This window comes from Sus scrofa, chromosome 15 (assembly GCF_000003025.6).
Source record: "Sus scrofa isolate TJ Tabasco breed Duroc chromosome 15, Sscrofa11.1, whole genome shotgun sequence".
Taxonomy (NCBI): domain Eukaryota; kingdom Metazoa; phylum Chordata; class Mammalia; order Artiodactyla; family Suidae; genus Sus; species Sus scrofa.
Window position 1 is genome coordinate 59,321,424 of NC_010457.5, and position 27,346 is coordinate 59,348,769.

The window sequence follows — 27,346 nt, forward strand, 5'->3', positions numbered from 1 at the left end:
ATGTTAGCCATATACACATACACATGCATTTATTTTGTGTGTGTTATCAACTTTTTCACTATTCTGTACCTTGCTATTTTCATATTTTTTTTCATAATGTATATTACACATTTTTCCATTAGAGTATCTAAAAAACTTTTCTTGTTTTATTTCTGTATGGTTGCATGGTAGCCTATTGTGAGTATACCATAATTTATATAGCCAGTCCCTTGTTGACAGACACACAGGTTTTTCAGTTCCTTTCCTAGTCTAGAAATGCTGAAACAAATAATCTTATATTAGGGTCATTTTACACATATGCTCTGTATCTATAGGATACATTTAAGTAAGTGGAATTGTTGAGTCTCAAAGGGTTACATGCATTATAATAACAATAGAGATTTATTTGTTTGCTCTGTAGAGTTTTTTTTTTTTTTTTTTTTCTTTTTACAGCTGTACCTGTGGCATATGGAAGGTCCCAGGCTAGGGGCTGAATCAGAGCTGCAGCTGAGGCCTACACCACAGCCACAGCAATGCCAGATCCAAGCCACATGTGTAACAATGCCATATCCTTAACTGAGCGAAGTCACGGATTGAATTTACCATCCTCATGGATACTAGTCATGTTCTTAACCCACTGAGACACAGTGGGAACTCCCACTCTGTAGAGATTTACACTCAGAAATTTGTTTTGAAATATACATTCTTAAACATTAAACTATGGTTAAATTATCTTTTTAATATTAGGTTTTTATAACTTTCTAAATAAATATTTTAAATGGGATTATCTTATATCTTACAGTCACAACCATTTGAGCTCATTTTAGATAGTTGTCAGGTCCTTTTTCATAGGAAAGCCATAATATCTAAAACAAGTCCCATGTTTCATAGGTATGACTTTTGGGTTTGATGTCCTTCAGGGGAATTTTATGCCTGGATTCTCCTTATCAAGAAAGTCTCACAATCAAACAGTTTAACAGTCCTGAAACTTCACTGCAAGTGCCACTCTTGTGTGTGCTGTTATGTTAATATTGGAAGGACATGACATGCTGTTTCACCCTTAATGTCTTCACTAGTCAACGATGAATCTAGTCGCGATGCTGAAGTCACTGCCAGGGAGCACATGGGTTCCAGCAGCTCCCTACAGTCCCGTGAAGAGAAGCAAGAGCCTGTTGTGGTAAGGCCTTATCCACAGGTGCAGATGTTGTCTACACACCATGCTGTTGCATCGGGCACACCTGTCACAGTGACAGCCCCACCAGCCCATCTGACGCCAGCAGTGCCACTCTCATTTTCGGAGGGACTTATGAAGGTAATGGAGAGGTTTAAAATTACACATTGATCCCTAGCTAAAGACTGGCTAGTCTTTCTGACCATGTTCACAAAGTCTTAGGCTGTATCCTAGGATGATAGTTTTCCTTTTCCACCCATCAGTTCAGCCCTTCTCTGTAACTCAGAGGCTGCTGTTCCGCAGTGCCTAGTCTCGTGCCGCTGGGCAGTTGGCATCACAGGATCTCTTCTAGTATCCATCCATTTTGACACCAATTTTATTCAAGTTATGGTCATGCCAGTATAGCTCTTGGCATAGCATCCTTCTCTGAGGTTTTGTTTTGAAAGCTTGCTAATTTGGGGGCATCTGAGAATACCTCCTTGTGTGTTACCTTGTGGATATGTTTCAGTTCCTGGGAGTTTTTGTTTACTTCCACCCAAACTTGGGAGGCAGCATTGTATAGATGAAAGAATGTGGGCTGTAAGCCATACAGATCTGGGCTTTATTCCCAGTTCTAGTTTTTACTGTCTGTGTGGCTTTGAACAAGTGACTTAGTCTTGCTTTGTCTATTTCCTCATCTGTAAAATGGAAATGCTAGTACTTCAGTGGAAAGGCTGTGATGCTAAGAGAGAAAATACGTAAGACTCCTGGCATCTTTCCTGGCCTTTTCCAGGTTTGATTTGTGAACATATATAGAATGAAATGCATCACTAGTAAAAAGCTATTGATATGTTTCGTGTGGTTTTCTGTTTGCAGCCGCCCCCGAAGCCCACCATGCCTAGCCGTCCCATTGCTCCTGCTCCACCTTCTACCTTGTCACTTCCCCCCAAGGTTCCAGGGCAGGTTACCGTTACCATGGAGAGTAGCATCCCTCAAGCTTCAGCCATTCCTGTGGCAACAATCAGTGGACAACAGGTTTTTTTCCTCTTAATTTGCTGATTTTCAAACTGAGATGCCAAACTGTTGATCATTATTTATTGAATGCCAGCAGTACATTAGGCACTGGAATAAATAAATAAAAAGTTAAATGGTCATTGGTATCTGCAAGGGGACATGAGTAGAGTTGACACAGAAGGGATGGCATAGGGGATAAGACCAGTAGGCACAGTGGTCTTGTCCTTTAGCCTGTGTGTACCGAGCATCTGCTGTGTGTGAGGCACCACCTGCAGCATGGGATACAAACCTGGATAAGACAGCCTATGACCTTGAGCTCAGGGTCCGGTTGTGCTTAGATATAGGTACAAAACTCTAGTGGGTAGAAAACAGCCCCACAGCAGTAGTGCTTCTCTAGGTTATTCTCTGAGAAGAGCAATGTGTATCTCTTGGGCAACTGGCAGGTCCCCTCAGCAGCGTGCCAGTCGTGAACATTTACTTTGAAGTCTCATGTTTTAACTTAATTTTTTTTGAAATTGCAGTCTTCCTCAATATGTATTTGATTTATTGAAATATTTTAGATTACTTACCAATGGAAACTGAATCTCAAAACTCTTTCCCTTCAAGTTTTCAAGAAAAAAAAATGGTATTGCAAAAAGCTGCAGTGTGATTTTGTTCATTTTGTCACATTGCTGGATACTCCCAGAAGGGCTGGAATGTCCAGCTGAGAAGGGGACAAGGGCTCCAGTGTCCATCAGGGGTGGGCAAGTTTGAGGAAGGGACACTCAAGGGCGAGCCTGTTGGGTGCTGACTGGATTTACTTAGAAATCCGGAATAGCGTAAAGAGTGGGTAAGCACAGTGGAGTGTAAAGGAAACAGTGAGAATAAGAAAAGATAAGCTTTTGGCCAAGACAGAAAACAAGGGCAAAAGACTAACGTTGAAGATGAGTGTCTGAATGTGGTCTGTCACATGTGTTACCAGTGACAGGGATCCAGCAACAAGCCAGACTCAAGGCGGTTGATGAGTCTTCCCAGTCACCTACCACATGCCTGCTGACAGGTCATTATGCAGTATGCTGGGTAAAAGAAAACTGAGTGTCCTTTCCCTTGGGTGCTCACTATCTAAAAGGAACAACCTGACCCACATTTGGAGGCAGCTGACTTTCTAGAAGCAATGGCTGGAGTTCCCGTCGTAGCGCAGTGGTTAACGAATCCGACTAGGAACCATGAGGTTGCGGGTTCGGTCCCTGCCCTTGCTCAGTGGGTTAACGATCCGGCGTTGCCGTGAGCTGTGGTGTAGGTTGCAGACGCGGCTCAGATCCTGAGTTGCTGTGGCTCTGGTGTAGGCCGGCGGCTACAGCTCCAATTAGACCCCTAGCCTGGGAACCTCCATATGCTGTGGGAGCAGCCCAAAGAAATAGCAAAAAGACAAAAAACAAACAAACAAAAACAACAACAACAAAAACTCCTAGGGTGCATCCAGTAGAAGATTCGGCAGAATTCACAGTACTTAAATTCTAAAGACTTGTTCACAGGAAACCCCTAGAAAGGAGTCAGATATATCTGAGAAATTATGAAGAGAACCTAAAAAAAAAAAAAACAACTCTAGAAGCAATGGCTAAGCACCAGTGGCTAAGACCAGGCACTTGGAAATAACATCACCTCCTGTTTCTTGCAGGGACATCCCAGTAACCTGCATCACATCATGACTACCAACGTACAGATGTCTATCATCCGCAGCAACGCTCCTGGGCCCCCTCTTCACATTGGAGCTTCTCATTTGCCTCGAGGTAAAGCCTGCTCATTCTGTTCAAACTCTTGAAGTGCAACAGTAGGTATATGTTGGGTAGAAGATAACTGTAACACAAAGCGTATCCAGAATCAGCTTATTAAAGATGCGGGACAACAGAAATACACTTAGAGTAATGCACATTTTTAGCATGATCTAACAGGTGCTAATTTTAGTTGTGTTACAAGTATGTACATATGTCTATAAACTTAAAGAGTTCAGATTTTTAGAATGGTTGAAAAATTGTCCTTGATAGTAAGGAACTCCTCAAAGCTATGGTAGTCTAAACATGGTCATCAGTTTTAATAGGTGTCACAAATATTAATGCTGCATATTTTTGAAGTCTAGTGAGGGTGGTTACTCAAATCTGTTTACTCATAGCAATAAGATGAATTTATTCTTACAACTAAATTCTAAGAAGTTGTTAAGGTACTTTTTTTTTTTTTTTTTTTTTTTTTGGTCTTTTCTAGGGCCGTACCCGAGGCATATGGAGATTCCCAGGCTAGGGGTCTAATCAGAGCTGTAGCTGCCGGCCTACGCCAGAGCCACAGCAACACTGGATCCGAACCATGTCTGCAACCTATACCACAGCTCATGGCAACGCTGGATCCTTACTTAACCCACTGAGCAAGGCCAGGGATCAAACCCTCAACCTCATGGTTCCTAGTCAGATTCGTTAACCACTGAGCCACGACGGAACTCCAAGAGGTTGTTAAGGTATTAAATTTAATGAGTTTTTTCAGTTACTTGATCAGAAATCATTACCTTCTACTGGAGAGTGTAAAGTTATTGTTGGCAAAATCTGTCTAACGAATGTTATGTTACAACCTAACTTCGTGGTTCTCAGAGTGCAGTTCATAGACTGCAAGAGGGTCTGTGTCAGCTCAAAACTAACCCATCACATGCCCTTTTCTCAGTGCTGACATTTGCACTGATGCTGCAAAGGCAGTGGTGGTTCAAATGAACTCTGTCTGATGGTTAAACTGCTGGAGCCTTGGCTTGAATCCAGGTAATGTCGCCGTGCTGTGCTTCACTGTCATGTACTTGCAGTTGAGGAAAAACAAAGAAGCCAGTTTCATTTAAGGACATCCTTGAAGAAGCAGCACAGATCATTGATCTTATGAAATCTCAACCCTTGAGTGCACATTTTCTTTATTTTCTCTGTGATGAAATGGGAAGTATACATAAAGTGTTGACGCTGAATAGGAACATAAAGAGTTTATAGGGAATGTAATCAGAGCTATTTAAATCATGAGCCCATTAGGCATACTAATGAAAAACTACTGTTTTTCCAGGTGCAGCCGCTGCTGCTGTGATGTCCAGTTCTAAAGTAACCACGGTCCTGAGGCCAACTTCCCAGTTGCCAAATGCCGCCACCGCTCAGCCAGCAGTACAGCACATCATTCACCAACCAATCCAGGCACGTCAGGGTGCAGGTGGTCAGCCAGCAAGTGTGAAGTGCCTCCTCTGAGTTACTCACTCTGTTGGGTCCTGTGAAAGCCCTTTGACCCTAAGTGCCTGTGGATCTAGTCGCCAAGATCTAGGGAAAGTTGAATTATATACAGTGTCATGTGCTCCGCTGTAGGGATGTAGGAGAGAGGCGGTAAGGGAGGCTTTCTGTAGGGGGGTAGCTGGCAGCAGGGAGTCAGAGAAGTGAAGGGGAGCAACGCTGAGCAAGGCAAGGAAGGTAGTGATGCTTGTACACAATGGAGAGTAAAGGCTAGTTAGATAGGATTAGAGTCCTAGTAAGGGATTCTAATTTGGATAGGGGTGTGTGAAACCCTGAACATATTATGCACATTTTTATACACATATGTAGGCTTGCTGAGGTCCATGCCTTTCAACTCCTTTTCAGGGAAATCTGTGGCCTTTGGCAAAAAAAAAAAAAAAAAAAAAAAAGAAAAGAAGAAGAAAGAAAAGCCCTTTGGAGGCCAGACTAGTAGTCTGTTTGAAACAGCTGGCTTTAAGATGCTAAGGAAGAAAGATGATAAGTTCTAGCCCAGAGCTTCCAAAAAATAAAATAAAAGACCTTGGTGGCTAATAAAACACATTTGGAGCCTGGCTGGGGCCCCGGACTTTAGTGATAAATGGGAAAGATTGGAGGAAGAAGGGAGCCAAGGTAAGGAGCTGACCAGAGCTCACACTGTGCAGCTTTACTAGTGTAAGATGAACCGTAGCAGCAGTGCACTGGGTACGGGGCCTGGCTGAGAGAAACAGCCCAAGAGTGGGTGGAGCTTGCTCAGTTACCCTTGCGTCAGGATCAGGAAAGAGGGACTATTTGGAAGAGCTCAGGTGACTGGAAGAAATGACAGTGGACAAGCAGGTGAAGCCCAGTGCAGAACTCCTCAGTCAGGTGAAGGTTTTACACGCAAATGTAGGGGTAAGGAAAGTATCTCCATGGGAAGACACCCAGAAGGCATCAAAGCACCCTGCGTCTCTCCCAGCAAAGAGTGCTGTTGCCAGATGTTTGCCCTTAGCAGCTTGAGAGCCGGCAACTCCATCCAGCCCTGAGGAGGCCCTCTGTGAAAGGCTCCTGCTTGTGTGGTCATGGAAACTGTCTACTCCAGAACCAGCTAGATCTGAAGGGTCAGATCCCAATTTGTGCCATAAAATAGGACAGAATTTTGAATCTCATTGCATTTGAGAGGAGGGACTTCTGTATTATCAACCAGAATTGAATTTTTTTTAGATAATTCTGATTCTCAGCTTTCTAACAGCCTATCTGAAAAGAGAACAGCTTAATCAGAATGGCCTGAGTTTACTTTCATTTGAACATGAACATGCTTGTTTATAGGCCCAGGTTTCAAATCATGCTTGTGCTGTTTTTGGCATACTGTTTTATTTTGCTTTTTGTTTTCAATGCAATATTCTCTTCTCTGGGTAGTCTCGTCCACCTGTGACCACCTCTAACACCATCCCTCCTGCTGTGGTAGCAACTGTGTCCGCCACCAGAGCCCAGTCTCCGGTCATTACTACAACAGCAGCCCATGCCACTGATTCCGCACTCAGGTATATTTGGAGGTCTGAAGACCAAGCCATCCTGCTGCCCTCCCTTCTCTCTTTCCCCTTTTCCTTTCCTTCCTTCATTCCTTTACTTAACTCAATACGTATATATTGAGTGCTTTTTTTTTTTTAATGAGCTATTTAGTGTTCTAGATACTGAGGGTAAAGCAGTGAGCAAATACAAAAGAAATTCCCGCCCTTCAGAGTTTCTTTTTTTTTTTTTTCCTTTGGTGTGTGTTCTTAGTTCTGGAAAATTATATACAGATCCATGTGCAAAGTTCTCTTTTGCCATTGGGTTTATTTTTATTCGTTTTTTTTTTTTTTTTTTGCTTTTTAGGGCCACACCTGCAGCATATGGAAATACCGAGGCTGGGGGTCAGATCAGAGCTGCAGCTGCCAGCTTACAGCACAACAATTCAGGATCCAAGCCACATCTGCAACTTACACCACAGCTTATGGCAAGCCAGATCCTTAACCCACTGAGCAAAGCCAGGGATTGAACCCACATACTCACGGATACTAGTTGGGTTTGTAACCTGCTGAGCCACAGTGGCAAGTCCCAGTGTTTCTATTTTTAGAAAATGACTGGAGACACATAATAAAAATACATAGTTTTTCTTGGGTGGTAAAAAGTGCTTTGGGGAAAAATTAGGTAGGGCAAATGGGCTTTGGACTGACACGGTTAGTACAGAGGGTTTGTTTCATATAAGGTGGTCAGGGAAGGCTTCATTGATAAGAATATATTTGAGCAGAAAATTGAAAGATGTCAGAGTTCCCGTTGTGACTCAGCAGTTAACGAACCCAACTAGCATCCTTGAGGACACGGGTTCTGTCAGTGGCCTCGCACAGCACGTTAAGGATCTGTCATTGCCGTGACCTGTGGTATAGGTCGAAGACATGGCTCGGATCCCGCATTGCTGTGGCTGTGGCCTCAGCTGGCAGTGACAGCTCAGATTGGAGCCCTAGCCTGGGAACTTCCATATGCCAAGGGTGCGGCCCTAAAAAAAATTATAAATAAATAAATAAAGATGTGAAATAAACCATATGATTGTCTGGGATAAGAATGTTCTAGGCATCGGAAATAGTAAATTCAAAGGCCTTGAGACAGAAGTATCTTTACCACATAAAGAGGCTGATGATAGGAGAGTGGCCAAAGGTTATTTTAGGAGGTAACAGGGGGTCCCCAGATCATGCAGGGCCTTATGAAGATGACTTGGACTGTGCTGGGCTGCAAGGGGAGGGAGGCTTTAGCAGAGTTTGGAGCAGAGCAGCACCGTGATCTAAAGTAGTTGGATCAGCTTGGTTGCTGGGGAGAGTGGCCTGTGGAGAGGCAAAACTGGAAACACTGTTCAGAAGGGTGTGGTGGGAATCCAGGAGAGAGGATTATTGGAGGTGGAAAGACTCAGTTAGATTCTGGATAGAATGTTGAAGATAATCGAGAGGACCTCTGAGGAGTTACATGTGGAGTTGGAGAGAATGAGAAAAGTCAGATTATGCCAGCACTGGTTGGCCGTGCATCTAGGAGAGTGGAGTGGCAGTAACTTGAGATAGGGAACAGGAGAAGGAGTAGGTTTGAGGGAGGAAGGTCAGACTTTGGTTTTGGGCATTTTAAAGTTGTACATGGAGATCTCCTGTGGTGTAGCAGGTTAATAAGGAGCTGGCATCATTGCAGCAGCTTGGGTCACTACTGTGGCAAGGGTTTGATCCCTGACCCAGAAACTTCCAAATGCCACCAGCATGGTGGAAAAAAAAAAAATTAAAGTCGTGCTGACTTCTGAGCACTCAGATGAGATGTTAAGAAAGATGATTAAAAAGATCAAAAGATGTGGAGAAAGATGGAGGTGTCCTGAGTGTGCAGTCTACAGAAGAGTTCTGGAGGTGGCAGAGCTGGTAAGAGGTTTATGAGAGAGGGCATGGCTCAAAGAGACAGCTCTCAGGGAAACCGTGTTCTCATGTGAGAACTGGATTTACTAGGGCAGCAAGGTAAAGGGTGCGTTCACAGAAGAGGTGGTGGAGAGAGGGGATTTTGCTGAAGATGGATTGTAAATTATCTGTAATGAAAAATTCCAAATCTCTAACTATCTTTGAATTAAGGAGATAGGTTTTTTGTTTGTTTGTTTGTTTTTGCTTTTTAGGGCTGTACTTGCAGCATATGGAGGTTCCCAGGCTAGGGGTTGAATCGGAGCTACAGCTTCCAGCCTACGCTGCAGCCACAGCAACGTAGTATCCGAGCCGTGTCCACAACCTACACCACTGTTCACGGCAACACCAGATCCTTAACCCACTGAATGAGGCCAGGGATCGAACCCACAACCTAATGGTTCCTAGTCAGATTCATTTCTGCTGAGCCACAATAGGCACTCCAAGGAGATAAAAATTTTAAACAGACCAATTTCCATAGAAAAAAAATTTCCAAGCACTAGCTCCAAGAAAAGCACTTGGCCCAGACAGTTTCATGGAATTCTGCCAAACTCTGAAAGTTTGATTGACTTGTACCAAACTCTAAAAGACCAAATAAACCAACAATAGGTTCAAGGCATAGAAAAAGGAAAGTTTCCCAAAAAATTTAAGTTGTGTATCTTACTCCTTTCGTCAAATAGGTTCACATAGGTTCATTCTTGTTTGCCAGTTCTTTGATCACTTATTGGTGGTAGTTGTATTATATCACTTGGCTGAATGAAATTTATTCTCTTACTTTCATCAAGGGCTTATAGAACCAATATTTTAAGTTTTCACATATTCTAAATTGTTTTCTAGATATCCTTATACTCAAGCAGTTGTTTGGCTAGTAAAGATTTTATTTTTTTGTCTTTTCGAGGGCTGCTCCTGCGACAGGTGGAGGTTCCCAGGCTAGGGGTCTAATTGGAGCTGTAGCCACCAGCCTACGCCAGAGCCATAGCAACATGGGATCCGAGCTGAGTCTGTGACCTACACCACAGCTCATGGCAACGCTGGATCCTTAACCCACTAAGCAAGGCCAAGGATTGAACCCACAACCTCATAGTTCCTAGTCGGATTCATTAACCACTGTGCCACAACGGGAACTCCAAGAATTTTTTTGGTTTCTATATTCTGTAAGTACTCTATAGGTATTTTTCTTCTGCTATCTAGATGTGGCTAATGCTGTACAGAAGTCTAAGTCTAGCCTAATTTTAACCCCTTAAAAAGACCTTGAGGAGTTCCCGTCGTGGCACAGTGGTTAACGAATCCGACTAGGAACCATGAGATTGCAGGTTCGATCCCTGCCCTTGCTCAGTGGGTTAATGATCCGGTGTTGCCATGAGCTGTGGTGTGGGTTGTAGACGCGGCTTGGATCCCACGTTGCTGTGGCTCTGGTGTAGGCCAGTGGCTACAGCTCCGATTGGACCCCTAGCCTGGGAACCTCCATATGCCACGGGAACGGCCCAAGAAATACCAAAAAAAAGACCTTGATATTTTTTCCTGATTGCATAAGATTCTTTATCTTTGAATTTCAGCAACTTCACTAGGATGTTTCATAGTGACCATTATCTGTCAGTTTGTTTTATTTATAAAAAGTTTTCTTGAATATTTATAAATGTTTATGTATTATTTATATGTTCTCCTCCGTTCTATTTGAGGGAGATGAGCATCCATTATGTGTTTGTTGCATCTCTGTGTGACTTCCTTATCTAAATCCCTTTAACTTTTTCCTTTGAATCTGCTTACTTTTTTCATGATCTTCTATGTCTCTTACTGAATTTTCAGCATTGGATCTCATGTTCTACTTTTAATTTTGCCTTCATTCCTATAGTAGCTGAATGGTTTTTTTCTGTTTTCCCGTTTATTTCGTCATCTTTTGTTGTCTTGTCATCACTCCCATTGAGCTCTTAGATCTTTGCTTTGTGTTTTCATTTCATGGAAGCAATATGTTATTAAGTTTCTTAATTCATGGCGTAATTTCCATCTGCTTGGTGAAAGCATTTGTAGTGAACATCCTCATTTCTGTCCACTTTTTTTCTCTTTTTCTTTTTTTGACTGCACCCACGGCATGCAGAAATTCCCGAACCAGGGATTGAACCCGTACCATAGCAGTGACAACACCACATCCTTAATTCCTGTCCACCTTTTTTCTTGTGGCTTTTTTTTTTTTTTGGTCTTTTTGCTTTTTCTAGGGGCGCCTCCCGCAGCATATGGAGGTTCCCAGGCTAGGGGTCTAATCAGAACTGTAGCCACCAGCCTATGCCAGAGCCACAGCAGCGTGGGATCCGAGTTGTGTCTGCAGCCTACACCACAGCTCACGGCAACGCCAGATCCTTAACCCACTGAGCAAGGCCAGGGATCGAATCTGCAACCTCATGGTTCCTAGTCAGATTCGTTAACCACTGAGCCACGACGGGAACTCCTCTTGTAGCATCTTTTTAAATTTTATTTTATTTTTCTGCCTTTTGTCCTTTTAGGGCCACACCCGCGGCATATGGAGGTTCTCAGGCTAGGGGTCGAATCAGAGCTGCAGCCACTGGCCTACGCCGCAGCCACAGGAGTGCAGGATCCAAGCCACGTCTGCGACCTACACCACAGCTCACAGCAATGCCAGATCCTTAACCCACTGAGCGAGGCCAGGGATCAAACCCATGTCTTCATGGATGTTAGTTGGGTTTGTTAACCACTGAGGCACGCACGATGCTTCTTGTAGCATCTTTAAATAGAACCTTTCTGAGTCAAGATCCTTCTTTTGAGGCTTTTGGGCTATTACTTCTCTCCTGCTGATGAAGATAACACTGCTCAGAATGAGAAAGTTTCTCTTCCTGGGTCTCACCCACACTGTTTCCCATGCAGGGATTATGTGAATCTGTGTAACTCTTCGTTCATGCCTTGCTCATTGGATCTTGGAACTGACTGGTCAGGGTCCAGGTACCACTCTACTGTCATCTCCCACTGTTATAAACTAAACATTTGAGTTTACCTAGAGTATGCTTATCATTTGGGAGAATTATACTTTACTGGGTTTTATCTCCTAAATTGTAGCTGCTGAAATCCTCTTTCCATTGGCTCCTGTATCCATGTTTGGTTATCACTGCCTTTGGCAGTTCTGCTACCTGTGCTGTGGTTCGAAGTTTCAGGTATCCTAGTTTTGCTAGAGATGAAGGATGCCTTCCCCTCTTCTCTTTTCCTTGTTACTGTTCCCTGAGAGGAGAAGGGGAAAATGCCAAACTGGCAGTATCTGCCTCAGTCCTTCTTGTCCTCACTCCAAAGAGGTCAAAGAAGGACCCAGCTGAATATTGAAGGGTGGTTATGAGTCCCCTTGTCAGTTAACCCCTATTTTCTCTATTTGTCAAGTCTCTAATAGAGTCGCTATCCTTAGAGTCACCCTTGAGACCATTAAAAGAAGCCGGTCATGGAGTTCCCTCTGTGGCACAGCGGGGTGAAGACCCTGACTGCAGTGGCTCCTGTCGCTTCACAGGCACGAGTTCAATACCTGGCCCTGCACAGTGGGTTAATGGATCTGCCATTGCCGCGGCTGTGGTGTAGGTCTTCCCTAAGGGAGAAAGCCATCCTTTATTCAATTTGTAAACTTTATTCACCAGTATATCACTAGTGTGATTTTAAAGCATTTTGAGACAGGATCCTTATGATGAAGCATTGCTAAGTTTGGACATATGAAATCCCAATCAGGTTTCACCCTATGGCTCAACTTTTCATGTTTTTTTCCTCCCAATTTATGTTCTCATGGTTCCAAAATACAAAAACCTGAAAAGATATAGAGTAAGGAGCATCACGCCTCTCCCCGACCTTCTAGGTTCCTTTGTTCCCTTTGCCTTTGTAAAGTAACATGTTAATAGCTTTGGGGTATCCTCCCACTGTTTCTTAAATATAGTTGAATTCAAATGCAGTTCTTAACTTTTACCCTTTTTACTCCAACGATTGTTTAATTCATGTATCATTATGTCAGTCTCATAATTCATATGTTCCTCTTTTGGTTTTTTTTCCGTATAACAATATATATCAAAAGCTTTCCATTTCAGTACCTGGAGTTTCATTGTTCTTTTGGTAGCACTACAAGGACCCATTGCGTTGTGTAAATGGATCTGAGGTCTTTTCCAGTACTTTACTATCATAAATAATATTGTAGTGAATAACTTTACATTTATGTCACCATGCGTGTGTGTAAGAATATCTATAGGATAGAGTTCCCTTCGTGGCTCAGCAGTTAATGAACCCAACTAGAATCCATGAGGATGCAGGTTCTATCCCTGGCCTCGCTCAGTGGGTTGGGGATCTGGTGTTCCCGTGAGCTGTGGTATAGGTCGAAGACATGGCTCGGATCCTGCATTGCTGTGACTATGGTGTGGGCAGGTGGCTACAGCTCTGATTCAACCCCTAGCCTGGAAACTTCCATATGCCACAGTGTGGTCCTAAAAACCACACACAAAAAAAGAAATATCTACAGGATAAATTCCCAGAAGTGATCAGAGGGTATATGTGATTGTGATTTTGCAGCCTGTGTCTTATTGCTTTCCATGGGATTTGTACCAGTTTATACCCCCTCCAGAATATTTAAAGTGCCTGTTCCCTTATAGCCTGAACAACAGGGTATACTGTCAGTTTTGCCAATTGATTATCTCAGTCTATTTTTTTTTTTATGTCACGCCCTCAGCAAATGGGAGTTCCTAGGCCAAGGATCAAACCTTTGACCACACCAGCTCCTTAACCTGCTGCACCACAAGAAAACTCCATCAGTGTATTTTAAATTATATTTCTCTTCCTATGAGTAAGACTCGGAATATTTTCCCTTTGTTAAGGGGCCATTTGTGTTTTCTTTTTAGCAAACTGGCTAGTCATATACTTGGCCTGTTTTTTTGTTGGGCTGTTATTTTTCTCGTGGATTTCTAGGAGCTCTTAGTACATTAAGATTACACCTTCACCTTTGAGTCTTTTAAATTTGGCTATGGGATGTTTAGTTATGTTAGGAGGTTTTCTTACTTATTCACAGAGTCAAATTTACTTATCTTTTATAGCTTTTGGATTTTGAGAACTTTTAATTTTTCTCTTCTACTTCAGGGTTATCAAAGAATTCCATCTTTTCTTCATGTGCTTTTTCATTTTCCATTATACCTTTCATCACTTGCATATTTGTCCTGGTGTACTGTGTGAAGCATGGATCCAATTTTATTTTTTCCAAATGGAGCCATAGTCTTACCAGCCTTATTTATTAAATAATCCACTCTTCCCCTTCTAATTTGAGAAGTCAACTTTGATATCTTGTCAAGTTTTCTTACTATTTTTGCAGTTTCAGTAGCTTGTTGCCAGTTCATTTGATATGCGTTCTGTGTTGATATCCCTTTCAATTACTAGGCAGTCATAACTGAAACTTTATCATCTGGTAAGCGATGGTATAAACTTGGGGAAGGAAGTCAGTGCTTCAAGGGTCACAGGTTAAATTTATGTTTCTCAAGTTTTTCTCTAATATTCCCACATGACATTTCGAATCTTAGTGTGTATCTTCAGCTTTGTTCACAGAGTGAAGTGTATTCATTACAATGATGCGTTCTTGTGATTGTCATAGTGTTGATTAATTGTGTCGAGGACACAAAGAATGACTTAAGGATTAATTTATTCCATTCATGGTACATCCTGATATCTTTTTTATTCTTTTTCCTTTTTTTCTTTTTAGGGCCATACCTACAGCATATGGAGGTTCCCAGGCTAGGGGTCGAATCAGAGCTACAGCTGCCGGCCTATACCACAGCCACAGCAATGCACGACTAACACCACAGCTCATGGCAATGCCCGATCCTTAACCCACTGAATGACGACAGGGACTGAACCTCATGGTTCCTAGTCAGGTTTGTTGCCCCTGTGCCACAACAGGAACTCCCTTGATACCTTTTAAAATGAGGCTTAATGGCAGTTTTCTCAGTGGCCAGTTTACTTTATTGATTCACCTGTGGACTCCACAGATCTTTGAAAAAATAAAACTCTTTGGAATTCCCGCCGTGGCACAACAGGATCGGAAGCGTCGTGGGAGCACTGGGACACAGGTTTGATCCCCGGCCTGGCACAGTGTGTTAAGGATCTGGCCCTGCCGCAGTTGTAGCTTAGGATGTGACTGCAGCTTGGATCTGATCCCTGCCCCAGGAACTCCATATGCTATAAGGCAGCCAAAAAAGAGAGAAAAATAATAAATAAGTAAATAAACAAATAAATAAATAAATGCTTTGATCCTGATCTAGCTCAAGACTATAAGTGCCTTGACTACCTGCATTGCATCTGGAGACAAGTTCGAGTCGTAACGTCTTTTTCTGTCTCCCCAGTCGGCCGACTCTGTCTCTCCAGCATCCACCATCTGCAGCAATTAGTATTCAGCGTCCTGCCCAATCACGGGATGTGACAACAAGAATCACTCTGCCCTCTCACCCTGCTCTGGGGACACCAAAACAGCAGCTCCATACCATGGCTCAGGTAAAACCAGAGGTGAAGAGCCATCTGTCTACTCTGTGGGTTAAAACCAGAATTGTGCAAAACTTGCTACAGGGCCAGCAGTGCTGAAGGCAGGGATTCCTTTGCAACAGGATCTAGTGGGAAATGTTCTTGTAATTCTCTTATGGGGTGTTCCCCCCACAGAAAACGATCTTCAGTACGGGCACACCAGTGGCTGCGGCAACAGTAGCACCAATTTTGGCAACGAACACCATTCCTTCAGCCACCACAGCCGGTGAGTCGGCAGCCCTTCCTGCCTGGGAAGGAGAAGGCACAGGTTATGGGTCCGTTTTTCATTGCTCAGCCTCTGTCAAAAGATGAGAATTAGGCTAGAAAAGCTCTCTTAACTTTCTCTAAGAGCTTTTCTTGAGTTCTTGAGAATCTGTTATGTGTGCAGAGAAGCCATTGTTGAAGAATTTCCCTTTTTCTCCTATTCCAGGATCTGTGTCACACACACAGGCACCCACGAGTACAATTGTTACCATGACAATGCCCTCCCATTCATCCCATGCTACGGCCGTGACCACCTCAAACATCCCGGTTGGTAAGTGTTGTGCAGCCTGCAGACAGAGGCTTAAAAGGAATTTTTCAGCACCTCTGACCAGGTCCTCATATAGACAGCTAGTGTTGATTTTTTTTATTGTTAATTTTCAAAGCAGCACTGACTTCGACTTAACATACAAATTTGGCATTTTGACGGTAGGGGGAGAAAAAGAAGATAACAGTAAATCATTGAGAGCTCAGTGTAAACAATTTTAACTCTTTTTTTGACTTAATCATCAAACTTCATCTCTTCTATGTGTATCTTTAAAAAAATAAATATTAACTTTACTGATGCAAGTTTGGCAAGAACAACAGGAAAAGCAAGAAAGAAAAAGATCTAGAACAAAAAGAACTTGTACACTGATAGATTGTTCAGGAAAAATCTCTGGGTGATGCAATAGTGGGAAGAATGCTGAACCTCAGATTATTCACCCAAGGGTTCTTACCTGAGTGTCACCAAGGTACTTAATGACCATCCAAAAATTTCTTCCAGGCATTCTTATTCCCCTTATAAATATGTGTATATTTTTGATATTAAAATTTTCTGGCAGCCAAACTTCAAAGATCAAGAGCAGGGGTGGCAAGCTTTTTCTGGAGGACCAGACCATGAATGCTTTAGGTTCTGCAGGCCTTACGTGTCTGTGCAGCCACTCCGCAATGGACCATGTGTAAATGTAGCATGGCTGTGTTTCAGTAAGACTGTTAACGGACACAGAAATTGAATTTCATATCATTTTCATGTGTCACACAATACTCTTTTGATTTTTTTTCCCCCCACAAATGGCTTAGTAGTGTGAACCTATTGTTAGCTCAAAGGCCAAAATAGGCCTTGTCAGGTTTTGGACACAGCTCATCGATGCCTGTCCTAGGAGCTGAGAGCTCACTGTTGGAGCTTCCAGAGCTGAGACCGTGTCCTGTGAGCCATAACACTTCCCTCTTTACCCTCTTTAACCCATAAGTCACAGGTTTTAGTTTCTGATGTTACCTGTGCCTTGTCTCTGAAACGGTAAGCGTGCCATCTTCTTTACTCCCAAAGATACAGGACAGCTGCCATGTTTTTAACATACTGTACTTTTAGAAGTAAGACTGCTTTTTGTGAGAGGATGAAGTGACACACTTAGTTGTCAGAAATCTGGTGACCAGACACAGAAGTGTGTCTCCCCTGCCTGCGGTGTCCCAGCACTGGAGTGGTCCCTCTCCCTCTGTTTCCTTCCTTCTTTTGCATGTGAGATAAGCTGCAGCTGCCACGGACCTCTTAGCAAACTTCGAAGGCACTGTTTTTTTTCTTTTTTTGGCCATGCCCACAGCATGTGAAAGTTCCTGGGCCAGGGATCAAATCCACACCACAGTAGTGACTCCACCAAATCCTTAACTGCTAGGCTACCAGGGAACTCTCAAGGGCCCTTTTGCAGAATAATGGCAGGATCCAGGAAACCCTTGCTCCTCTTTTGGATCGCTGGACCATTCCAGCCCTTACATGGATATTAAGCACCACCGAAGGCTTAGCAGGGAGGATACGGCAGGCTTTCCTACGTTACTGCTCCCTGAAACTTGCCATTGGAAAGACCAAATTTCTCCCATACTCCTCTGAATTTAATATCACTTCTGTGAACTTTGGTGTGTGGGTTGGGGGAGTTCAGCTTTAATGCACTTTTGTTGAAAAAGATGGTAGGTTTTTCCATATTGTCATTGCAGACCGTTTTCTGGCTCTACCTTGCAGCATCATTAGTCATCCCCAGTGCTGTTAAGTCAAAGTCAGGCCTATTCTTTTCAGTTTTGTAGTTGGAAATCTCACTGAGGAATGTGTAGTAGCTATGAAGAAAATTAGGCCAGTAAAGAGGGGAGGTGTACACTCTAGGGCTCTCTGGTTTCATCTTGAACCCTCTATGTGAAGAATTATTTACAGAGTTCTTGTCAATATCACTGTTAATATCTTGTTAATATCACTCTTAGAGGGTACTAAGACACTTCCAAAGTAAACTCACTAAAAAATACCTGGCAACAAGTAATTAATATTCATTGATTGGGCTAACACTTTCAATTTTTACCTGTTCTGAGTTACTATATTGCTGTATTCTTTATTTCCCCAGCTCATTTATCTTTGTATTTTAACCGTTGACTAAATTCTAGATATGAAAATCATTTGACAGAAGTGTCCCAACAGATTTAACATGTGCTACTTAATGTTATTGGTTTTGTCTAAGTTCTTTCAGGTTTATGCTCTAGTTTTGTTTTCCTCTTGTATAGTATCCCACATACTTGTTAAATCATAATAGGATCTCTGAACAGAAGTGCCTTGGTTGTGAAAGGAAACCTGATATTAACCCTAGAGCATTGATTTTCAAGCTGGGGGAATAAGAGATATATTAAAATCGCCTAAATGGCTTTTTCTAAATGTCACATGCTTTTTCCAGGTGAGATTAAATACTGAATTCAGCCATTGTTATTAAAAAGAATGTGTTCCGGGAGGAAAGCCTGATTAACCACAAACATAAGGTTTTCGCCTGCAGTGAATTCCCGTTTCCAACAGAATGCCATCCTTATTTTCTCCATGCATGACAGTGGTCTCAGAATTATAAAAAGCAGAATCAGATGATCACAGTGTTCAGAAAACAGGGATTATCTTTGGAAATAACCCCAACTTACATTTTTCCTGTGGTTTTTTTTTTTTTAATAATTGAAGGTAGTGGCTTTTTTAATTTAGGAAAATGTAAAGATATAATTTGTGTGTGGGTTACCAACCTCTGCTTAGTTACTCTACCAAATGACAGCTGCTTTCCTACTGGAAGCATGATTTTTTCCTACTTCTATGCACACAGTGAAAAAACAAGGCTTTGTTGCTTTTAACACCCTCTCTACTTACTACTGATGGAAAATACATCATGCCAGTTTCTCTTTCTGCATTAGCCAGTGGAGGCTGTCCTCACTGGTCAAACTGGGCATCCTACCCATCATCCTGCAGGAACTTCCCTAGCCGCCTCCCTCAGGAGACAGCTGTGCATTGGGGGTGGGGTGCTTATCTTTGTGCTGTTCATCTTTGGTGTTCAGTATGCTGCACTTTAGGTAATGTGATGACATCATCTCAATCTCTGGTGTTTCTGTGCCAGCCATTGGTGTTACTTGGGTCTTGAACCAAGTGGAGGCTGTCCCTCTATCTCTCTGAGGTGTTGTTTTTTTTGGGGTTTTTTTTTTTTTTTTTTTTTTTTTCGGATTCCCAGGCAGAGAGTTAACAGACAAGTCTGTAGGAATAGCTCAGCTGTACCTTTTAAACAAAATTTGACTGCAAATTGTAGAGGAGAGCAAACCTTGAGCTTCAGATTAAATTTGAAAACTATATGGGTTTTTGTTTTGTTTGGGGGTTTTTTTGGTTGTTGTTGTTGTTTGTTTTTTTGGCTTTTTAGGGCACCACCCGCAGCATATGGAAGTTCCCAGGCTGGGGGTCCAATCAGAGCTGCAGGTGTAAGCCAACAGCTTGGGATCTGAGCTGCATCTGTGACCTACACCACAGCTCACAGCACTGCCAGGGATGGAACCTGCATCTCATGGATGCTAGTTGGGTTTGTTACCACTGAGCCACAGCAAGAACTCCTGTATGATCATTTTGATTTTGCCGTAAAGTATTATGCAGACTCACAGGACATTCAGAAGACTTAGGTAATTAAGTGATTATCAAGAGAAGGCCTCGTCATAGATGAAGAAACTGCAACTTGGAAATTAAAGTGATCCTCTCATTACTATAACTAGCAGCATATTACTAATTAGTTATGGGCCCCAGAGTAGAATCTTAAGTGTTTGCTATTTCTGCATTCACATTTTTGTTGATTTTTTTTTTAACTTTCCTCCTTTGGAAAGAAGGTCTCCAAAAAAAATTTTTAATTAAGGAGTTCCCTGGGGGCTCAGCTGGTTAAGGATGTGATGTTGCTACTGCTGTGGCTCAAGTTGCTGCTGTGGTGTGGGTTCAGTCCCTGGCCCAGGAACTTCTGCATGCCAAGGGCATGGTGAAATAAATAAATACATACATTTACATTTAAATTTTTAAAAGTCTCCAAGAAGCCAAGTCAGGGGTAAAAGGGCCTGGTTGCTCATATTTTTGTTCAAGTATTAATATTGAACCCTGCTTTGACAAATAACAATATATCAGTGGATTATTAAAGTAATTCAGTTGAACCATATGTACTCATCTTTCATATTTTATTGTGATTAAAACTAGAAATCCAGGCGTCTTATTACTGTTTGCATTCTTAAGGTTGTTGCTGGCTAGGAATGCTTCAGCAGATGAGCAGTAATGTAATTGGATTATACTTTTTGTAGCTAAGGTGGTGCCTCAGCAAATCACACACACTTCTCCTCGGATCCAACCTGAGTACCCTGCAGAGAGGAGTAGCCTGATTCCCATTTCAGGACACCGAGCCTCTCCAAATCCTGTGGCCATGGAAACCCGAAGTGACAATAGGTAGGAGGGGATGTGCCCCATTGTGTCGTTAATTATTTTGATTTTTCGGTAAAACAAATTGACCCACAAATATGGCATATGTTTCATTATTTTCAAATTTTCCCCCAAAACAATCTTTTAGTCGTATGAAAATGTACTATACTTATTCAATCATTCTCCTTTTGATGAATGTTCTCCTAGTATCCATTTTTTTAAATTTGTGTATTTCTCTATTTAATTTATTTTGTGCCATTTTAAGAGTAACAGTGGCAGTATCATGCCCCTTTATCCCTAGCTATTTCCATTTTCATCTCCAGAGAACAAGCTTTTCTTATTTAACCACAGTAAATAAGAAAAGTATGGTATCTGCAGCAATCCTTTAGCCTTCCATTCTCTTTCATACATTGACATTTTTAAAGAGTGTATATAAATAGGCCAGTTGTTTTTGCAGACTATTCTTCAATTTGGGTTTGTTGGATTGTTCCTTGTAGATTCAGGCTGTGCATTTTTGGAGTGAATATCATTTAGGTGGTAAGTTCTAACCACTGTTAATACATCAGAGAGCTTATGCTCATGCTTTGTCCCATTATTAGTTATGTCAACATTAATTATTTAGAAAAGGTGATGTTTGCCAGATTTTTCTACTCTAAAGGTGTGTTTTTCTCCTTAGTAACTAATCTGTGTAGAATTCCCTTGAGACTGTAAATATCCAGATCCCCCAAAAACTGTCACTCAATAGTTTTTGCACCTGTTGATGATTCTTGGCTGAAGCTGTTGGTGCTTGCAATGTAATGGTTGCTAGATAGTGACTTTTTCAGTCATTTCTTACATCTTTATCAGATGTAAAGAATTTTTTTCTTATCTGGAGTTCCCATTGTAGCACAGTGGAAACAAATCCAACTAGGAACCATGAGGTTGCAGGTTCGATCCCTGGCCTTGCTTAGTGGATTAAGGATCTAGCATTGCAGTGAGGTGTGGTGTAGGTTGCAGACATGGCTCGGATCTGGCGTTGCTGTGGCTGTGGTGTAGGCCAGCAGCTGTAGCTCTGATTCGACCTCTAGCCTGGGAACCACCATATGCTGAGGGTATGGTCCTAAAAAAGCCAAAAAAAAAAAAGAATTTTTCTTTATCTGTCACACTTTATTTATTTTGTTGTGTATTTTATTTTTTAAAATCAACATGAGCTCATGGATTTGATTTTGTTTATTCATAATTGTAATCCATTACTGTCATCTGTTTGCATGCACAAATTGTCTCCGGGTTGGTCCTTGGGAGCCCCTTCAGACTAGTTCCTGTGGCTTTTGCTATGTCCTGGTGATTCTAGCCCTACCTTACTTCATACTGGAATGAGATACTTGAAGTTCCTCCTGAGCTTGGTCTGTCTGAGCCCTGGAATCTGCCATTTCTCCAAGGAGCACTTGGACCTTTTCATCATTTAGAATCCAAGATCTAGCATTAGCTCTGTTTGTTGTTACTGGATTATCATTTCTTCTAGGCCCTTTCAGCAGGTAGAGGTGGGAAGTAGGTAACATTTTAAAAACTAAAACACTAGTGTACTCTGGTACCTTGGGTTCAACCCCATTCCCTCCCCCATGTTTGTATCTTCTTTCTACTACCCCAGTATGTGCTGGAGTGCACATGAAGTAATTTGAGAATGGGATCATTTCTAAATATTCTTCTTTGATTTTTATGTATAGAAATACTTATTAGTTGGTTTTTTTTCTTTTAATTGAGGTAAAGTTGATTTACAATGTTAGTTTCTGGTGTACGGCAACGTGATTCAGTCTTACATGTATGTGTATATGTACATATATAGTTTTCCACTATGGTTTATTAAAGACTATTGAATATAGTTTCCTGTATCATATAGAGGGTCTTGTTATTTTTCTATTTATATATAGTGCATATCTGCTAATCCCATACTCCTAATTTATTTATCCTCCCCAATTCCATTTCCCCTTTGGTAACCAGAAGTTTGTGTTCTGTATCTTGTGAGACTATTTCTGGTTTGTAAATAAGTTCATTTGTATCATTTTTTGGCTTGTACCCATGGCATATGGAAGTTCCCAGGTCAGGGATTGAACCCATGCTGCAGTTGCAACCTGCAGCAGAGCTGCAATGACACTAGATCCTTAACCCACTGCGCCATGTGGGAACTTCCTGTATCATATTTTATATTCTACATATAAGTCATATCATACGATTTTTTCTTTCTCTTTCCGCCTTATTTCACTTAGTGTGATAATCTCTAGTTGCATCTGTGTTACTGCAGATGGCTTTATTTCTTTTTTTTTAATGGCTGAGTAGCATTCCATTGTGTGTATATATCTATATTATTATAGATGTATAGATATACACACACACCAGATCTTCATAATCCATTCATCAGTCAGTGAATATTTAAGTTATTTCCATGTTTTTGCTACTATAAATAGCACTGTTATGAACATAGGGGTGAGTGTATATTTTCAAATTAGAGTTTCCTCTGGATATATGCCCAGGAATAGGATTGCTGGATCATATGACAACTCTATTTTTAGTTTTTTGAGGAACCTCTATGTTGTTTTCCATATTGGCAACAGCAATGTACATTCCTACCAGCATTGTAGGGGGTTCATTTTTCTCTACACCCTCTCTAGTATTTGTTATTTGTAGTTTTTAATGATGGCTCTTCTCATTGGTGTGAAATGGTACCTCATTGTAGTTTGGGTATTTTTTTGTTTGTTTGTTGGCAGCACTCACAGCATGTGGAAGTTCCCAGTCCAGGGATCAAATCTATACCACAGCAGCAACCCCAGCCACAGCAATGACAAACCAGATCCTTAGCCCACTGACACCAGAGAACTCCACATTATAGTTTTGATTTGCATTAGAAATGCTTGTTAGAGATTGATTGGGATGGCAGGGTAGTAGGATGTGAAGCTTGCCTTCTTCCAAAAACATGTCAAAAATACATCTACATGTGCAACGGTTCACATAGAAAATCTACTGAATGCTGGCAGAAGACTTCAGACTTCTGAAAGAGCAAGAAAATCTCCATATAACTGGATAGGACAAAATAAAAGAGAAACTGAGAAGGAAATTGGGATGAGACCTGTGTCCCTGGGAGGGAACTGGTACAGAAGAAAAGTTCCTATACACTGGAAGTCCCTTCACCAGTGGGAAGATCAGCCATGACTGGGGTGGGGTGGAGGTGGCTTTAGAGCCTTTGAAGAGAACACAGCAACAGGTTTGCAGCAGCCACATAGGAGACAGACCCACACAGTCAGTGCCATCACCCTGCACTCTCCAGACCAAGATGTGCCTCCATGGGTGTGAGTGGGGCCTTGGTGCTGAAGTTTGGGCTTTGGAGATCAGACTTGGGGAGAATTGGGATTGGTTGTGCAGAGAGAACTGGGTTTGGTTGTGCCAAAACAGCCCGCAGGGCCTAAAGACTAGGGTAACCACATTTGAGAGTGTACGTGAAGGTACCCTGGGCTGCTTTAGAGACCAGGTGCCATTGTTGAGGGGTGCGGGAGGAAAGGGGCAGGACCCACCATTACAGCCTTGTTCCCTATGCAGGCTCTTAGGCAGCAGGAATCCTTATTCATGCTCCAGAAAGTCACATGAACCATCACCACCACCTGGTTCTAGGAGTGGTCACAAACTACCTCCACTCCCATCACATACTTTGGGTACATATAGAAGCTGGTACCACTGCTGAGAACTCCAAGACCAGGAACCAGCCACCACATCTCCACATCTACTATCAAGAGGATAATGGCCAGCACAAGCTGAGGAAAGGGATGATGGGCACCTGTACTAAAAACAGCCCTTACACCAAAAAATGTTAAGCTCAAACAAGCTACACAGGGGTGGTTTCACATATAAGGAGCCCTCCATGACCACAGTAGACAATTGTTTCTCCTAAACTCACAGAATAAAAGAGATATAAGTAAGGAGTTCCTGTCGTGGCACAGTGGTTAACGAATCCGACTAGGAACCATGAGGTTGCGGGTTCAGTCCCTGCCCTTGCTCAGTGGGTTAACGATCTGGCGTTGCCGTGAGCTGTGGTGTAGGTTGCAGACGCGGCTCGGATCCCGCGTTGCTATGGCTCTGGCGTAGGCCAGTGGCTGCAGCTCAGATTCAACCCCTAGCCTGGGAACCTCCATATGCCGCGGGAGTGGCCCAAGAAATAGCAAAAAAAAAAAAAAAAAAAAAAAGAGATATAAGTAAAATGAAGCAGAGGAACCATTCCCATTGAAAAGACCGAGAATTCTTCTGAAAGAACAATGAAACAGACCTGTTTAGTCTAGTAGACACTGATTTCAGAAAGGACATAATGAAAATACTTAAGGAACTAAGAAGGGCTATCAGCAGAAATGCAGAGTTGTCTAAAAGGAAACTAGAAACTATAAAGAGGAACCAAGAAAAATTCAAAAATTCATTTGCCAAGCCAAAAGCTAAGCTAATGGCAGTGAATAGCACAGTCAGTAATGCAGAAGAACTAGTAAGTGATCTGGAAAATGGAACAATGGAAATCACTCAGGACAACAGACAGAAAGCCAAATTGGGGAAAAAAAAGAAAAAATGAAAGCAAACCAAGAGACCTGTGGGATAATATAAAGCGTGCCAATCTACACATGATAGGTGTTCCAGAGGCAGAAGAAAGAAAAGGTGATTGAAAATATATTTGAGGAACTTATGGCTAAAAGCTTCCCAAACCAAAGGAAGGAAACAGACATTCACATGCAGGAAGCACAGAGGGTCCCAAGCAAGGTAAACCCAAACAGATCTACACCAAGATATAATAAAAATGGCAAAAGTTAAAGAGAAAATTCTAAATGGCAGCAAAAGAAAAAGAGTTAAATAAAAGGGAACCCCCCCCAACCCCCTGCAACGAGGCTATCAGCTGGTTTCTCTATAGAAAGGCATTGCAAGATATATTCAAAGTTCTGAAAGGGAAAAATCTTCAAGCTACAATGCCCAGCAATATTATCATTTAGAATGGGAGAGATAAAGAATTTCTTAGACAAACAAAAACAAAGAATACAGCAATACTAAACCTATCAAAAAGGAAATATTACAAGATTTTCTCTAACTAGAAAAGAAAAATCGATAGGAAAAAGAAGATCACAGTTGGAAAGTAAATCACTTAAATAAGCCAGTACACTGATTTAAAAAATAAACTGTTTAAAACTTTTCTTAGAGTTGGAGTGCCTGTTGTGGCACAGTGGGGTCAGCAGTGGTATCTTGGGAGTGCTAGGACACAGGTTCAATCCCTGTCCTGGCACAGTGGGTTAAGGATCCAGCATTGCCATAACTGCAACTTGGATCTGATACCTGGCCCAGAAACTCCATATGCTAGGGGGCAACCAAAAAAGAAAAAATAAGTTTTCTGTGAAAGTGATGGTATAAATCTATACCATCTATAATGGAAAAAATAAAAATCATTTAAGAAATAAAGTATATACATGAAATGAATGAATAAAATGAAAACACATGCAACCAAAAAATTAAAAAGAAATTGATGGTAACCACAATGAACAGGAAAATAATGCACTTGAAGATATAAAAGAGGACCTCAAAATTATAAAATGAGGGGGAGGAAAGTAAGAAAATGTAGATTTTTTTTTTTTTTCCCCAGAATGTGTTTGAGCCTACATGACTACCAGGCTAAGGCAAGTAGGTATGGTTAGGGGGTAACATACTTGAAAACAGAGTAACTCCAAATCAAAAACATACAATAGATTCATAAAAACCTAAAAGAAGAAAGCATAAATGTAATATAAAACAAAATCATCAAACCACAAAAGGAAAAAGAAAAAGGACAAAGAAGAAGTATAAAACTAGTAGGAAAACAAGGTTTAAATGGCAATAAATACATACCTATCAGTAATTACCTTAAATGACTGCATTAAATCCTAAAATCAAACACAGAGAGTGGCAGATTGGATTTAAAAAAAGAAAAAAACAGGCGCCTACAATATGCTATCCACAAGAGACCCATTTTAGGGTAAAGGACACAGGTTGAAAGAGGATGGAAAATGTATTTTATGGAAATGGCAAAGCGGAGGTCACAATACTCATATCAGAGAAAATAGATGTCAAAAGAAAAGCCATAAAGATGAAGAATACTATATAATGATAAAAGGATCAATAAAAGAAGAGGATTTTATACCTGTCAACATATATGCATCTAATATAGGAGCACCTATAATATATGAGTACTAACAAGCATAAAAGGAGAAACCATTGATGGAAACACAACAAGAGTAGGAGACTTTAACACCCTACTCAAGTCCTTTAACAGATCTTCTAGCGAGAAAATCAGTAAGGTAACAGAGACCCTAAATGATACAATAAAACAGAATTAATTGATATTTTTAGAACATTACTTCCCCAAAAAAAAGATATACATCTTTTTTTTTTTTTTTTTTTTTCACTTTATAGGGTTGTGCCTATGTCATATGGAAGTTCCCAGGCTAGGGGTCAAATCAGAGCTGCAGCTGCTAGCCTGTGCTACAGTCATAGCAATGCCAGATCCAAGCCACGTCTGTTACCTATACTGCAGCTCATCCACATGCTCATCTCATTAAATGCAAAAAAAAAGCATTTAACAGAATTCAGCATCCATCCATGGTAAAAAGTCTTATCAGTATAGGTATTTCAGTACTTTATTATGTTGAGGAACATGTCTCAAAATAGCAAAAACTATCTTTCACAAACCCATAACCAATATAATACTCAATGGTGAAAAGCTGAAAGCCTTCCCACTAAAATCTGGAACAACACAAGGATCCCCACTATCACCTCTTCTATTCAACATAGTATTGGAAGTCCTAGCCACAGCAGTCAGATAAGAAAAAGAAATAAGTTGTCCAAATTGGAGGGAAAGAGGTGTAATTGTCATTATATACTTGACATGATACTATATGTAGAAAACACTAAACACTACAGAGAAACAGTCAGCAAGTAGGAGAGTACAAGATTAACATACAGAAATCAGGATTTCCTGCCATGGCACAGTGGGTTAAGA

At 41.5% G+C, this 27,346-nt stretch overlaps 1 protein-coding gene across 11 annotated transcripts in view; it reads left to right on the forward strand.

Annotated features, from left to right (window-relative positions):
- The window catches only part of SAP130 (Sin3A associated protein 130), a 96,413-nt gene that overhangs the window by 9,023 nt on the left and 60,044 nt on the right, over positions 1 to 27,346 (forward strand). For 8 of the 11 annotated variants that reach the window (XM_021076320.1, XM_021076323.1, XM_021076322.1 and 5 more), the window contains 9 exons: positions 1,056 to 1,291; positions 2,006 to 2,164; positions 3,801 to 3,912; positions 5,207 to 5,331; positions 6,796 to 6,920; positions 15,188 to 15,335; positions 15,498 to 15,588; positions 15,793 to 15,897; positions 20,208 to 20,349. In XM_021076320.1, the coding sequence (XP_020931979.1) occupies positions 1,056 to 1,291; positions 2,006 to 2,164; positions 3,801 to 3,912; positions 5,207 to 5,331; positions 6,796 to 6,920; positions 15,188 to 15,335; positions 15,498 to 15,588; positions 15,793 to 15,897; positions 20,208 to 20,349 (1,243 nt within the window). The remainder of the gene's footprint in view (positions 1 to 1,055; positions 1,292 to 2,005; positions 2,165 to 3,800; positions 3,913 to 5,206; positions 5,332 to 6,795; positions 6,921 to 15,187; positions 15,336 to 15,497; positions 15,589 to 15,792; positions 15,898 to 20,207; positions 20,350 to 27,346) is intronic. The other 3 variants (XM_021076327.1, XM_021076328.1, XM_021076326.1) reach the window with 1 other exon arrangement.